The 16,914-nt window shown below is 40.5% G+C and overlaps 1 protein-coding gene across 1 annotated transcript; it reads left to right on the top strand.

The window, feature by feature from the left end:
• Positions 1–14,089: 14,089 nt before the first annotated feature.
• LOC140004786 (uncharacterized) lies at positions 14,090–16,572 on the top strand. Its single transcript, XM_072044932.1, has 4 exons — positions 14,090–14,506; positions 14,600–15,511; positions 15,628–16,269; positions 16,393–16,572. The coding sequence occupies exons 1-4, from the start codon at positions 14,090–14,092 to the stop codon at positions 16,570–16,572; spliced, it is 2,151 nt and encodes a 716-aa protein (XP_071901033.1).
• Positions 16,573–16,914: the final 342 nt, after the last annotated feature.

Here is a 16,914-nt window from a genome sequence, read left to right as displayed (position 1 = left end):
GGTTCCTTAGGTCACGTTTCATTTCGAATTGCATTTTTCCTGCTTTAATAAATGGCATCATGCATAAACCCTAGAAAGGGAATGCCACATAGGGAATCCCGTGTTTAGGAATAAGCCACCTTGTGTCTTGGATACTTAATCCAGTGAGACTTGCACGTTTACATTTTGCACCATCCAAAGGGGTAGTGCACAAGGTAAGGTAGGATCCGATCGTCTTCATAAGGGTGATTTTTGGAATATGAGCGTCTAATAATCACTTTTTGGCCATTTTATCAAAATTGGTAAAATTCCCTTGCGTAAAAGGACATTAATTTGAAGAAATTCACAAGTAATTCCTCCCTATTGAGACAATAAATAAATTGAGGCCAAATCGTGATTTTAGAAGGCTCATAGACTAATTTTTTGAAGCCACCAATGGCCAGACGATTCAATCGATCCATTTTTGTCAATTCAAAATCAATTTTGAATAAACCAGTCATTTGACCAATTTACCCTTTTTAGGGTCATCCGGTCAATTTTTGAAAAATCATCCATTCATTTGATCAATTTACCCTTTTTAGGGTCACCTGGTCGATTTGGAATAAATCGTCAATTCATTTGACCAATTTACCCTTTTTAGGGTCATCCGGTCGATTTTGAGTAAATCGTCGATTCATTTGACCAATTTACCCTTTTAGGGCGATCTGGTCAATTTTGAATAAATTCTCAATTTCATTCAATTCATTTGACCAAGTTCCTTTTTTAGGATGATTCGGTCAATTTTGAGTAAGTTTTAAATTTCACTCAATTCATTTGACCCGTTTCCCTTTTTAGGGTAATCCGGTCGATTTTTAATAAATTGTCAATTTCATTTGACCAATTAGGGTTTCAATGTCGGATTTCAAAACTTAGTCGATTGTTGAGAAAACCATCCATTGCATCCAGCCATTTGATCAGTTGGGGTTTTGACCCGTAATTCACTAAGAAATTTTATCAACGAATTCCAATCTCTTTGATAGGAAGTTCGTCAAGGTCAAACCCGTGCGTTTTTGCAAAAATCTTGTATTGATCAGAAGTGGTCAATCCATTCGGACGTGGACCTCATTTTGCAAAAAATTACTTTCACTCAATAAGTTGATCAGATCCATCAGGTATGGTATGGTGCCTACCCTAGAGGATTGCATTTTCATGCTAGGCCTACCCTTGGCACAAAAGGGTTCCCCCATAGGACATGCATCCGAATTTCCTGGATATCTACTAACTCTTGCCTTTTTCTCTTTCTTTTCTTTATTTTTATTGTAATAACTAAGTAAGGGTTAAATCTAAAGGCAATCTTTTCAAAAATTCTCAGGTAATATTTAAACATAGCTTCTCGTCGAAGCCCCATCATAACACGATCCCGTAGCCAAGCTCAAAGGAGTCGTGTAAACATGAGTGCACAACCGGAACAATCAGATAGGTCTACTACTACCGCTCAACCCGAGACCATGAGTTTGGGGGTTCAGTTGACTGAGATGCTCACTAAGTTCGACAAGATGACCACTGAGATGGCGGCCCAAAGGAAATTGATTGACGAGCTAATCAGCAGCGGAGTTCAACCCGAACCTATACCCGTCAAGCAGGCTGAGCAGGAGCCATTTGTCATCCCTTCAACTCAAGTCACCATTATTCCATCTTTACCTATTCCACCCGAAGGAACTTTCACATATCCCACCATACATTTGCCATACACTCACCCTCCTGATCCTTCATTCTTCCCTACTTACATGCAAGGCCCACAACCCCAAATCACTTCGAATATACCTCCTAAGCCGCATACCTTTTATCACGATACAGCTGAGCCTTTCTTACCAGACCATACCATTCAAACCAAGCCAGAAATGGGGGAATTCTCTGCTCCCGTTGATATAAAGTTGCTCAAACGCCTTGACCATTTTGATGAGTTTATAAGGAGGAGTCAGGGTTTGAACAAACAAGGAGTGCTGGATTATGATGAGCTTTGTCTTTTTCCAAATGTGCAATTGCCTGAGGGGTTCAAAACTCCGAAGTTTAACAAGTATGATGGGACAGGCAATCCCAAGACACACCTCCGATTGTTCGCCAACAAGTTGGGTAGGCCAACAGATGATGAAAATCTGCCTTTGAGGCTATTCCCAGAAAGTCTGGAGGGGGATGCACTCGACTGGTATTCCAAGCTGAAACCCGAAGAAGCAAAGACCTGGGTTGACTTATCTAATGCTTTTGTGAGGCAGTACGAGTATAATTGCGAGCTGGCTCCAACACGAACCACGTTGGAAGGGATGAAGAGAAAACCCTCCGAGGATAGCTGCAAAAGTTGAGCCACCAATGACGGAGGACGAAATCATACGCATTTTCATTAAGGCACATGATCCGCCATACTTTGAAGAAATTTTCCGCATGACTGGATGCTCATTTGCCGCAATTGTTAATAAGCTTGAGGAATTCGATGATTTCGTGAAGGCTGGGAAGATTGTTAATGTCTCCGCCCTCAAATCCCAGTTGGATGCCTTGCAAGGACAGGGGAATAGTGGGAAGAAACAACAATTCAAAAAGCAAGAGGGGGAAACTGCTTTTGTTTGGAGACGAAACCCTATTCCAAGGCCCAGACCTAGACAATACAATACCTACTCAAACCCTTACCCTTACTATTCAAGTCCTCAACCTGTTTACCACACCAATACCACTCATCCTCGACCTCGCCCTAATTACAACAACTCGCCTATGGCCCCTTTTCAAATATCTCAACCTCACTTCCAACAAGTTCGACCCCGACCTCCTTACAATCAACAATTTTCCCGACCAAACAGACCCATCTACAACTACCCCCAACATACTGAAACCCACGTTCAAAATCGTTCTCGAACATTCACCAATCTTGGCAGGCCTTTGGACCAATTATATGAACAATTAAAAGCCACCGGTAAAATCGGCGAAATTCCCCCTCCAGCCTACCATGGTATCTCCGGCGGATATAACCCACAATACACTTGTGCCTATCATTCGGGAGCACCTGGCCACCCAACTACTGATTGTAGAGCACTTAAACAGAAAGTCCAAGATATGATCGAGGCCGGGGAAATATTGATTAGAAGAAGTGCAGAACAAGGACCGAACATAAGTACAAACCCCTTTCCCAAACACAGTGACACCTTTGAAGCATCCACCTCCAATGACGAAATTTGAAAATCCTGAAGGAGTTCTGCACAATTTGGATGGCTGATTATCCTCCCTCTCAAAGGAAATTTCGATGAATCTAGGGGTTTGTCATTTACTAAAATTCACGAAAACTTTTTCTTGCATATGTGAATAGCTTAACGAAAGCATCTTTTGCAATTGAGTTTTGTCTTGTTTCTGCTTTGATTTGGAGTTTCATGAAATGCACAATTTGTTTTATTTGTTTATTTGATTATTTTCCTGAATTTTTGTTAATTCTTTGAGATGGCCAAAGATGAAATTATTTGATCCTTTGAATATCACTGTTCTGGAATCTGATGTAGCCCTTCATTGAAAATCCCTTCATTAAAAATCCTTTCGTTGAAAATCCCTTCCTTGGGAAAGCCTTCATTGAGAAAACCATTGAAAACCCCTCCATTAAAAATCCATTCATTGAGAAATCTCTTCTTTGAGAGACCCCTTCATGGAGAAAGCCTTCATAAAAAGAAAAAAAAGCCTTCATTGAGAAATTCCTTCATTGAGAAAATCCCTTTCCTGCCAGGTTGTAAGCTGATTGGTTAAAGCAGTGTCATTAACGATTGATTCTGATTAATGAAAAGCAGTTGAATGCTATGTGCCATGACCAACGTTGTCAAAACGCATGACCTATGTTCATAACAAAAGGATCCGCCACCGATCTTCTGAAAAAGGAAACAAAGTGCTAAAGCGATGAAAGACGAAGTCGAAGGCAAATTTGCTTCAAATTGACAAAGCTTATTGGGTGTTCAAAGGAGAGATGGAAGGACAGACATTCTCTCAACCTATCAACTCGGACATGTGTAAGATGTTCTTTATTTGATTATGCAAAGTTTCTTTTAGGAAATCATGCAAGAGACGAGGCAAAAGTCAGGCCATCTTCCTTTCCAATCAAAACATTTCATCCCTAGTCGTCCCTTTTGAGCTATCAGAACAATAATTTTCGTTTGGCAACCCCTGAGAATTGCAAACCCCACACTGGGGCAAATTCATTTTGAAAAATGATCAGAAAGAAAAGAAAAACCCCACACTGGGGCAAATTTATCTTTGAAAGAGATCTGAGGAAAAGAAAGAACCCCATACTGGGGCAAATTTGTTTTGAAAGAGAGATGAAAAGGAAGAAAGAACCCCACACTGGGGCAAATTTAGTTTTTGAAGAAAAATGCAAAAGAGAAGAAAATGCAATGAAAAATACAAAGAAAGAAAAATCCAATCAAACTGGGGCAAATTTTCCTCGGTTTCGTTCAAAAATTGGAGATAATTTCAAAATGATGCAATTTCAGGTTATTTCACACATTTCATCAGACCTGCTTTCAAGCCTCAACTTTTCTTGAAAAACACCCCACCTGACCTCATTACAAAAGCCCAAAAGTCCTGGCTTTCGTCACTTGCTGCATTTCTATTAGGGATTTTGCTAATCAACTGGCACGTGATGTCCATAATGCCTTCGGTTAAGTCTATAAGGGAAGCGCATTTTACTGATGCTAGCAATCTTCAACTTACATTCCTGAGTTGACTATAGTTGAGCTCTTCCATTGTTTCATTAGGTGAAAACCCACAAGGGCACCTCAAGAGAAAAAAAAAGAAAAAAAAAAGAAAAAACCAACAAAAAGGGTGGGGTGCAACCTTGGTGAAAACTCGAATGGGCGCCAAGGTAGGTTTCTGCAATGAGCAAGCACAAAGAAGAACAACTGGTGGTTTGGTCCATTTAGATTTCTTCTCATTTTTGTCATACCTCTGACAACATTGAATTCCGGAGCTAAGATATCCAGAGATTTGAATATGACATCTGTTGGCCAAAAGCCGTGTCATTTTGTAAAAAATATTCTTTTGTAAATACATTCTTAGGAAACTCATTTTTTCCAAATTACTTGCATTCATGGCATTTTTTTTGTAGAATTTAAGCACAAATGGTTAGGTGTGCATTCTTGTGCATATTCATTTTTACATGACATGTGAATTTTCTTGCATACCTCATTCTTTATCATTGAATTGTGGTAAATGACAATCCCCGTGGTTTATTGCAAAAAGTATGCTTGGATTCAGTCATCTTTTGGAAATAGTTGAAATTCAGCCAAGCCAGCTACACAAACTTCATAATAGGGCAAAGCACATACCTGGTCAGTTTGAAAATCGGAAGAGTCTTAGGGTGAGAAATCCAACTCAATCGGCTGCCGTAGCAAAAGTTGATAAAAGCGTCGAAAGCCTCATGTTTACACGATTCTCGAAGGAAAACGGATCAAATGGTGGTGGCAATTTCTTTGTTTTTTCTTTTTCACAGGAAAAATTGTATGCACAGATGAAGGTAATCACACCTCGCACTCGAATCGGTGTCGGAAAAGTCCTCCGGTGAACAAAGGCAGATCAAAAATATTGCAAGCAAATCTGATCAAAAGGTGCAACAACATCAACTATGGACCCAAAATTGCAGAAAATTCACCATACTGGGGCAAATTTTTGGGATTTCGTGAAGCCAGAATCTTACGAATCAAGGTCTCAAGGAGGAGCAACCATAATACAAATCAATTGATCGGTTGCACAAATTGGGGGAGACTGGGGCAAATTATTTTGACAAGATTCTCTCAATCAGGATTTCTGGAAAAATCAAATTCAATTTCTTGTTTTTTGAAAAATCACATTGAATTCTTGTTGGCGATATCTCAGCGCCCGCCGCGCTCTCTTCTATCTTCCCCTTTTGACAATCACACTTAATTTCTTGACCAATTGGACGGCAGGACCGGGTTTTATCCCGCTGACCGTTTACCTCGGCAGGACCGGGTTTTATCCCGCTGACCGCTTATTTCGGCAGGACCGGGCAGGACCGGGTTTTATCCCGCTGACCGCTTACTTCGGCAGGACCGGGTTTTATCCCGCTGACCGCTTACTTCGGCAGGACCGGGTTTTATCCCGCTGACCGCTTACTTCGTTGGGACCGGGTTTTATCCCGCCAACCTCGGAAGGACCGGGTTCTATCCCGCTGACCGTCCACATCATGGCAGGCTCGGGTTTGATCCCACTGTCCGATTGTCAAGACGTTTCATTTTCATTGCCACTAGCCGTGGGTCAGTCCCACTAGTGAGCATTTCCTTTTCGTTTGCCACTAGCCGTGGGTCAGTCCCACTAGTGAGCATTTCATTTGCATCACCAATAAACATGGGTCTATCCCATTTACATTTCTGTTCGGGTCTATCCCGTGGGTCTATGCCATTTACATTTCTGTTCGGGTCTATCCCATGGGTCTATCCCGTTTACATTTCTGTTCGGGTCAGTCCCGTTTTAAATTCTGTTCGGGTCAGTCCCGTTTAAATTTCTGTTCGGATCAGTCCCGTTTAAATTCCTGTTCGGGTCAGTCCCGTTTAAATTCTGTTCGGGTCAGTCCCGTTTTAAATTCTGTTCGGGTCAGTCCCGTTTAAATTTCTGTTCGGGTCAGTCCCGTTTTCAATTCTGGTTCGGGTCAGTCCCGTTTTATTTTTCATGTTCGGGTCAGTCCCGTATTAGAATTCCTGTTCGTTGGAATCTTTTGCAGTCCAATAACACAGGTAAGTATTTGGTGTCTACTTCTTTGTCTCAAGTTTTTTCAAAACTCAGACAAAGAGGGGCAAACTGTAGACACCAAATTTTGAATAATTTTATGTAGCATCTATTTCATGATTTTCATTTTAGATTGCTTGCATTTTAGTTCGTTATTGTGTGTTTTGCACTATTAGTTGTTATGATATTTTAGTTTTATTCATTTTCGCCCTTTTAGTTGACCTATTTCATTTGCTATTTATTCTTATTTACTTTTAGTTTTAGTTTTTAGTTTTAGCTTTTAAGTTTAAAGTTAGCATAGAGTTTTTAGGAAAAAGAAAAGGAAAACCTCAAAAATATGTTTTAGTCATTTTGTTTTTATTCAACGCTTTCTCGAAGGAAAAATGAAAATGAAAAATTATAAAAAAAAAGGAGAAAAGAGAAAATTAAAGAAAAAGAGGAAAAAGAAGAAAAATTGAAAAAAAAAATAGGCTTTAGTTGGATTTGAAAAATGAAAAAAAGAAAAAAAGGAAAATTTGTTCACAAAAATATGTTTATTTCTTTAAATTCAATCTTTGGGCACTTTAGTTATTTTTATTAAGTTATTTTGAGAAAAAGAAAATGATGAAAAATGAAAAATTGAAAAATTAATTAAAAAATGGCCATTTTTTGTTTAGTTTTTTGTTTAAAATTATTTTTTGTTTTGTTATTATTATTACCTGGTTTGTGTGATTTTGTTATTATTTTTATTTATATTTTATTTTATCATTTCTGTAATTATCAAGTTGTTTTTAAAAAAAAAAAAAAAAAAAACCGCAGCATGCATGCTGCAATTTTTTGCAACGTGCAAAGGACAACCTCAATAGACATCGGATGGCCGGATGGAAAGGGAAGGGACAAGCCTTCATCCTCACCATTGGGGTGAGGGTTTAGTGGCTTTGTGTTCCATATAAAAGACAAGGAAAAACCACAGCCGCAGGAGGATTTTTTTGGGTGAGCAAGGGAGAAAGAGTGAACGGCAAAAGAGAAAGGAGAGGGGATAGAGAGCACGGCTGAAAGAAAAATTCTGAAGGAAACCAGAAAAGGGGAGGGATCCGGAATATAGAAAACATCAAGGGGAGATTTCGGGAGTGTGGACGGCCAAGAAAAGTTGAGAAGCGAGAGAGAGAGAGCGAGAGAAAGCACGGTTGGCAGGGGCAGTTGACGGATGTAGAAAGAAAAGGCTACGGAGGTTTTAGGTTGGCAGCTGAGAAACAAGAACCGAGAGTTCGTGAGGAGCAAAGGCAGAGGAGAGAAAGGGCTACGGGTAAGGAGAGAAAAAAGGGCTTCGGTGAAGAAAACAAAGCATAGGAAAACTGCAAATTGAAGGAACCAGAAAGGAATCGCAGATTTTCCTTGGCTCACGAATTCACCATCATCACCGACACAGCTGGGTAAGCTATTTGTCTGCCTTCAAATTCCAGTGTTAAATACGGATGACTGAAGTTCTTGGCTGTGTTTTAGAGCAATTTATTTGGTGGAATTCCTATGTTGTTTCTGAAAAATTGCTGCTTTGTGTGTCGCTTGAGTTGCCTTGAATTTTTCAAATCATGTTGCTGCTAAAACATAGAGCCATCTCTGCCTGCTTTCCTTTGACCATCTTTGGGTTTATGCCTGGGTTCTGTCGTGCGAAAAAGATGAAGTTCTATGTTTGTTGGGGCTGATAAACCCGTAGGTTGGGCCTGGGTTTGGGAGAATAGAAGTGCCGGGTTCATTACATGAACTTTTTCTTTGTGCACGCCTGTTTTGTGTCCTGTCTTCGTTATTTCATCTCTGGTTCTGTGTGGAGACCCGTTGGGCAACTTGTTTTGGCCTTTCAAGTACATGAAACAAAAGGAGTTTTCGCTGTTTTCTTGCATTTCTTTGCACATTTTGCTCCAGAATTTCTGTTTGACAAACACTAGTTGACTGAGTTGATGTTGGCGAATCATGTTAGAAGATTAGGATGGTGTCACTTGTTTAGAATCTCAAGTTATGTTTCTGTTTGACACAAGTTGCAGAAACCTACGCATGACTTCTGCTACAATGAGCTTAAAGCTCTTGGTCCTGTTGCAGCAACATGGGTCAAATTTTTGCTGTTTTCTTTTTTCCGCTGGTCTAAATTTTGGAGTTTACGATTTCATTTGGATTTTTGGGCTAAGTGCATCTTGGACATGTCGGCTGCAAGTTACATTTTCTCTGTTGAGAATTGCATCTCCTGCCATAGTAGTGAACCAAATCTGGAAAATTGCAGCAAGCTTTGATTGCAGAATGGTTCTTTGTTGCCTTGCATGAACTCCTTTATGAATTAACAATAGTTTTCCTTCTATGACTTTGTTTGCTTGGATTATGGTAGTTGTGCAGTTGTTAGTTAGTTCAAAGCTAGGAAGATTGATTAAGAATTTATCTAATCTATTCTTGGTTGCCGAGACTTCAAAGTTTAGGAAGCAAATTGAAAAAGCTTGCTGCACTCTTTCTTCTTTTGCTGTTTTGGTCTTCATTCCACCCTTGATGATCAGCTCCCTTTCTTGATTCAATCATGTAATGAAGCTGCATGTTTAGTGCATGATGGATAGGTAGGATTTTGGTGTTGAATAAATCTGGTTTGCATGATTGAAATGGAAAGAAAAGCTGCGGCTGGAAAAATCTGCTGAATGAATGAGCTTCCTTCTGTCTTTGCATCAGTTTTCTTCTATATTTGAGTTTGTTTGAATTCTGAATGTGTGTGTTATGATGTTTATATTAACTTTGAATGTTTGGTTGAAAGATTTTTGATCAAAATGAGTGTTGAGGTTGATATCTGCTTGTGAGAATGCAAGTTGCGATGGTTTCTTGGCTGCAGAAATATTTGTTTTGGTTGCAGAATGTTTGCTCACGTAGCTTGCATGAACCTGCATGGAAATTGTTTCAAAATTGCCTTTGAACCCCCCAAGTCCCCCCTTAGCTTACTATGGCCCAAGTAATTTGAATACTTAATCAATTTAAACCTCAAGCTTCTCCATGTTCCACAAAAGCCCAAGCATGTTCTCATTTCTTTACAATTAGGTCCTAAGGTGGGTGTACTTTGAGTCATCATTTGGCCTTTCATTGTTTTTTGGGATTTTTGAAGCTCTTAAATTTTTCAATTGGTTTTATTTGGTTGATTAATGGTGGCTATTGAGTTTTCAAAATGCATGTTTAAATCATTCATGGACCCTTGTTCATTCTTGGACCTTCAAAATTCCATAATGTTTGTTTGGATCTTGTTATTTACTTGGGGAACTTTGTGTGTTTTTAAATGTTTCAATTAGGTTCAAATGATTGAGTGGTGCTTGCTTTTGGGTCTTTAGTAGACGTTATGCTTGGAGGTTGGATGATCATGTCTTTGCTTGGTCTTTAATTAGCTTTTTACTTCATTAAGTTGCAATTGGGGGAAAATTTGATGATTTGGTGGATTCAAATTGTTTAGTTTATATCTTATCACTAAATTGGTGCATTAATCTTTTGTTTTTGGTGATTTTAGCCTAAGTCAGTCTTTTCTTGGGTGACTAGCCAAGTTGAGTTTGTTTACTTCCTTAGTATCACCAACGGGGAGGTATAATCTCTTTTACCCCTTTTCGTTTCTCTTCTATGTGGACTAATGTGCTAATTGAAATTTGCATGTCTACTTGCTTTCCTAGCCTTTCCTTATTTCCTTTCATTTATTTCATTTACTTTTGATTTTTATTAATGGGGTATGTGTACACCTCTTGGCTTGTAATAGATAGGGCGTAGCAAGTAATTTGGTCCATTTTCCCTTTCCCCTTTGTTTTAGTTAGCAAATGTAATGGTTGCATGCCTATGTGTTATATGTTAAATGCTTTATTAGGATCTTGCATCTAGTCGAGCATGATAAGTGCTACATGATTTAGGTGATTTGCATGTCTACTCGCTTTTTGTAGTACAGATGAATGGAATGGATGAATGTACGTCACCACACTAGTCCAACGCTAGTTGTGGCTTCTTTTATCGTTTCCACTAGTCCAACGCTAGTCGGAATTCATAGAATGGGCTAGTCTAATGCTAGACCCAATAGGTTCTTTTTTCCCTTTTTCATTAAGTGCATGATCACCACATATCACGCATTTTTCCTTAGTTTATCATTTGGTATGTTCCTCAAACCCCTTCCCCTTCACTTTAGGACTTGCATCTCATACTAGTTAGGGTTCATTTGCGTGAAAATCCCCTCTTGATAAGGGAAACGAGCGAGTGTGGCTACTCGATAGCCTTAGCACGCTAGTTTTACCTTCTAATCCGAGGGAAAATAAAAGTCGAAAATTAGGCGTCATCCCCGTACCCAATTTGTTGCATTCCCTTAGGGACATACTTTCATTTTTTCTCACTTCCATGCTCTTTTAATCACCTTTTTTTCCCACATTTCTCAATCCATATTTTTCACTATGTTTTACTCATCTTACTCCACAAGTAGAATTCAAATTTCACATATATATTTATAATCCTATCTTCATTCATTTGCACACAATACTTTGATTTTTCATCCAAATTCACACGTGCACTTTCTTTACACACTCACACACTAATACTTTGATTTTTCATCCAAATTCACACGTGAACTTTCTTTACACATGCGCACACAAACACTTTGTTTTTACACCATTTCATACATGAAACTTTTCATACACTTGCACACTTGCATTTGAGTCATCATTTGCATCAATCGACCTCTATGAGGTTTCCCTTTATTGGCCGCCACAATTCATGTGGTCTGGGACCAAAAACCTCACGAGAGACATTGTAGAATTTAGGTTGCATTTTTTTCGTTTTTCCATTCATATAGGCATAATCCAACATGCAATACATACCCTGGGTAGAAAGTTAGGAAAGTTGGGGTTAAGTCACGCAACTAGCCTTGGCTAGGTCAAAGGGGTGCCTTGGAGTCTATCCTTGCCTTCCCCTTTGTCAAACGTGACTCCCGAACCTTTTTCTTTGTTTTACGTAGACTAGGAGTCGTTTTAAAAAGGGTTTATTACTACTTGACTTTAAAACTCATTTTTAGGTGACTTGGTACACCTTAAATCATTACCAAGTGGCGACTCCAAACTTTTCATTTCAAAACCCTTTTTAAAACTTTTTTTTGGGTCAAATCGTCGCTTTCCAAGTCCCATTGAGACCCATGTCTTTTCAACTCACAAAAATCATTTTCCAATCACAATTGAATCAAAAACTACATTTTTTCAAACCATTTATTTTTCTTATCAAAAAATGGGGCGCGACAATACCTGAATATTTGATTTACGACTGTTTGAGCCAAACCCTAATTTGATAAAAGTGGAGGCGAGCGTGTACTTTATCGCACTCGTCCTCCTTTATTTCCACTGAGGCCCTGTATATTGTTATTGTGAAATGTGAATTCTCTATATGTGACTGTGCTTGAGTTGTTTGGGTGATATCCCATCAACTACTACTACTGTTTGGGTGCCCAACCTCATAGGTGAGTCGGTTCTATCGAGCCGGCCAGGGCTTGGTCGAGAAGGCCGATAAACCTTGAGGACTGTTTACTGTTCACTGAAACCAGTATACTCGAGTATTACCTAACTACTGTTTATGAAGTGCGGGCCCGGTGGGGGGTTGATTGGTGGAAGGAGGCAGGTGAATGTGGTGTTCTACGGACTTAATATTCTGTGTATACAAGTGTTGACGGAGTGTCAACGGAGACATTTATGATCAAGCTCAAGGGGATTTTGGCTTTTGAAAGCCACCCGTATCATACGGTCAAGAGCTTTAGCTCAAGTGATATTTTGTTATTGTATCATACGGTATTTATTTGAATTATTCTATGCCTTAATTTGGCTATGTGTTTACTTGCTTTACTTGGAATCTCACTGAGCTTTAGCTCACCCCACTCCCTTTGTTTTCCTTAACAGATCGGGGATGGACTAACGGTCAAGAGCTTTCTTAGCTTTGCTTTGCTTGAACTTGTAACTTTTGTTAAGATGACTTTACTTTTACTTTTGTAAGCTTGAATCTATAAGTTGACTTATGTTATGTAATTCGTAGTATGGAATGGTAAGTGTGACTCTTAGCTTGCCGTATTAAGTTTTGAAAGTTGATTGATAGTTATGTGTTATTAGGGATTGTATGAACGTTTGGACTTAAGTGGGTTCGTGATATGTAATTCTTCGAGAAATTGATGGATATTTGATTTTTATATTGTAATTTAATTGAGGACTGTAGTGAACGACTGAGTCCCGACGAGAGCTGGGCAGGCGACCCGCCGAACCCTCTAGTTCGCCCTAGGGGGAGGTGGGGTCGTCACAGTTGGTATCAGAGCCTAGGTTTGAATTAACCTGGGCGAATTAGAAGTTTCCGACTTAAGGATTATATTTCATTATTTTCCCTTAAGAGTACTAAAGTTTATCTACACTTTTGTGTAGGATGGACGGACCTAGCGGCCATAGTGATAGTCCTGTTGGTGAGAAGCCCCAAGGAGCACTTCCCGTGATTAAGTATCAAATCCGGGCTGGAGGATCTAGAGTTTATTGGAGCCCGTCAAACCGCTATAGGGGTTGCGAGTGCCGTCACATTTATGCCTATCCTAATGAAGTAGTATTGGCGGTGGTAAAAGAGCGTAAGGAACTTGCCAGGGATAATGCTAGGCTTGAAGCCGAAGTGAAGCAACTAAGGGAAGCCAATAAGATGCAAGCCGAGTGGCTTAAGGACCTCGAGTATGATAATGTTGAGGGCCAAGAAAGGATTGACGATCTTTGCGCACAGTTGGAGGAAACTCAAGAACGCATGGTGACTAGGACAATGAAGGTGAGGACTAGGGCGGAGTCCATTCTGAATGTTTGTGACGACCTTCTAGGAGAAGCAAGCGATGAGGCTTCTTATATGGATATTGGTTCAGAAGATGAACCTACTGAGGGTGGGGGGTCAGCTAGTCCCGCCACTGACTAGGTCTTCACCATTAGGCTAGGATAGTGGATGATTTTGACATTGTACATAGACAGGTTAGGGGATGCGGTGACCTGGTGGTTGTATAGCTCCTTTTGACTACTTGTGTTAGGTTTTGCTTGATATGACTATATCTGTACTTTTGAGGGCTCATACTTTCTATTGTGGCCTCGTTATCTTGTAAATGACTACTATGAGCCTTTTAATGTATTATACTTTGACTGTTGACCTTGATCTTTGAATGTTGACTGTTGACTGTTGACTTTTGACCTTTGACTTTATTCCGTCATTAATTTTAACTGCAGTGCATTTCACTTGCTTATCGTGATTCCAATCTTGATTTCTTATTTGACTTTTCATTATACGTAATCATCTTTCGTATATCATATTCGCTCACCCGGTTAGTTGTCATACTTGGGCACTAGGCCACTGAGTAATTATGGAGACGAGACAAAGGCGTACTCGGGGCCATGGACGAGAACCCAGGCAAGTCCAAGATCAAGGGGAGGAACAAGGTTCGGTGGCGAATCAAAACCAGGAACCCCGAGGTGATGGAGGGGACCAAGTAGCAACCGCTATTAATCGAATGACTGATTTGTTAGCCCGCTTGGTTGACCAGCAGGGTCAAGTACCTGGTAACCAACAAAGGGACCCAGAAGTAGGCGAGGATAGGGCCCTGGAGCGATTTCAAAAGTTCGCTCCTCCAAAATTTCTTGGAGGACCTGAACCTGAAGTTGCCGAGAATTGGTTCGAGCGAATGGAGGATATATTCGCCGCGTTGCATTACTCTGAAGAGAGGCAAGTTACCTTCGCCGTTTTCCAGTTGGAAGGCGCGGCCCATTCCTGGTGGAACGTGGTAAGGGCCAAGTGGGAAAGGGAGCAAACCCCACGTACTTGGTTAAACTTCACGAGGGAATTCAATGAGAAATTCCTTCCACCCTTAATTTAGGAGAAAAGGGAGGATGAGTTCATTAAACTGCGCCAAGGCACTTCAAGTGTGGCAGAGTATGAAACGCAGTTCACCCGACTTTCCAAGTTTGCCCCAGAATTGGTAGTAAGTGAACAAAAGCGTATAAGGCGGTTTATACAAGGATTGAATGTAGAAATTCAAAAGGATTTAACTGCCGCTCAAATTGACACCTTTAAGGATGCGCTTGAAAAGGCTCAACGTGTGGAGCAGGCCCGATCTCAAGTTTGGACCTTTCAGGCTAAGAGGCGTGGGGCATCTACCAGTACTCCTAGCCGAAGTGATCAGAATGTGCCACCTCCGAAGTTTGGAAGGGGTACGAGTGGAGCCCGAATTGCGGGGACACCAAGAGGTGAAGCTTCATTTAGAGGAGCTCAAGGGGGAAGGGGACAGGGACAACCGAGAACTGTCTCCCTAGGAGTTCCCGCACCCACCACACGCGTAAGTTGTGGATATTGTGGTAAGCCAAATCATACCGAAGACAATTGCTGGAAAAAGTTGAAGAAGTGCCTTGTTTGTGGAAGTTCTGAACACCAGATTGCCACTTGCCCTGTTAAGAATCGTGACGGGAACGGGGGTACCCAGTCGGAAAAGTCAAACCCTAAACAACCTTCCGCCAGTGCAAGTCGACCTAAAACTTCTGCTAGGGTTTTTGCATTGGACCACCGTCAAGTTCCGGATTCCTCGGAAGTAGTGGAAGGTACGATCCCTATATTCCACCGCTTAGCTAAACTTTTGATTGACCCTGGGGCAACCCATTCTTTTGTGAATCCTGCCTTTATGTGTGGTATTGTTGTGAACCCTGTTAAGTTGCCATATGATTTAGAAGTTAAAACACCTACTGGGGATCAAAGCCTAATTACCAATATGGTCTATAGAAATTGCGAGATTTGGGTAGGAGAACGAAAGTTAGTGGGTGACTTAATAAGTTTAGACCTTAAGGGGTACGATGTAATTATAGCATGGATTTGTTGGCCCGTTATAACGCCCAATTGAACTGTAAAACAAAGGTGGTGGAATTCTCGATACCCGGAGAGGCAACTTTAAGGTTGGATGTGAGAGGTAGGTTAGCCTTGTCTGCACTTGTTTCGGGAATCCGAGCCAGAAAGTTGTTAAGTAAGGGGGCGCAAGGCTACTTAGCCTTCTTAATTAATACTCCTGGAGATAATGTGAAGCTGGAGGATGTTTTAGTAGTGAATGAATTTCCTGATGTCTTTCCCGATGAGTTGAAATCGATGCCACCAGAAAGGGAAATAGAATTTAAGATCGATTTAGTACCTGGAACTGCTCCCATTGCAAAAACGCCATACCGAATGGCCCCCGCCGAACTTAAGGAGTTGAAACTGCAGTTGCAAGATCTGTTAGAGCGAGGGTTTGTTCGAGAAAGTGAGTCACCGTGGGGAGCACCGGTATCATTTGTTAAGAAAAAGGATGGTAGTTTAAGATTGTGCATTGACTATCGTGGCTTAAACGATGTTACGGTGAAAAATAAATATCCCTTGCCACACATTGAAGAATTGTTTGACCAACTACAAAGAGCAGTAGTTTTCTCTAAGTTGGACTTGAGGCAAGGTTACTACCAGTTACGAATTAGGCAAGAGGATATACCGAAGACTGCCTTTAATTCCAGATATGGTCATTTTGAGTTCGCGGTGATGCCCTTTGGTTTAACAAATGCCCCTGCTGCATTTATGGATTTAATGCATCGAGTCTTTAAACCCTACTTGGATCAATTTGTTGTAGTATTTATCGATGATATTTTGGTGTATTCCAAGACTCGAGAGGAACATGAACGGCATTTGAGGATAGTTTTGCAGACTTTAAGGGAACATCAGTTATTTGCCAAGTTTATCAAATGCGAGTTTTGGTTGGAGCAAGTTTCTTTTCTAGGACATATAATATCTAAAGATGGAATTTCTGTGGATCCAGTAAAGGTGGAAGCTGTAGCTGAGTGAAAGCACCCGGAAACCCCGACTGAGGTCCGTAGTTTTCTAGGTTTAGCCGGGTATTACTGTCGGTTTATCAAAGACTTCTCCAAGTTAGCCGGTCCTTTAACCGACTTGACCAAGAAGCATGGTCAATTTGTCTGGAATTCTAAGTGTGAATCTAGTTTTCGGGAGTTGAAGAAATGGTTAACGTCGGCACCTGTTTTAGCTTTACCAAATGGGAGAGATAGTTTTACTGTATATACGGATGCCTCAAGTGAAAGTTTGGGATGTGTTCTAATGCAAAATGGGAGTGTAATTGCCTATGCCTCTAGGAAGTTAAAACCCCACGAGCGAAATTACCTCACTCAT

This window comes from Coffea arabica, chromosome 4c, assembly GCF_036785885.1.
Source record: "Coffea arabica cultivar ET-39 chromosome 4c, Coffea Arabica ET-39 HiFi, whole genome shotgun sequence".
In the NCBI taxonomy this organism is placed as follows: Eukaryota; Viridiplantae; Streptophyta; class Magnoliopsida; order Gentianales; family Rubiaceae; genus Coffea; species Coffea arabica.
This window is presented reverse-complemented; position numbering and strand designations above follow the sequence as displayed.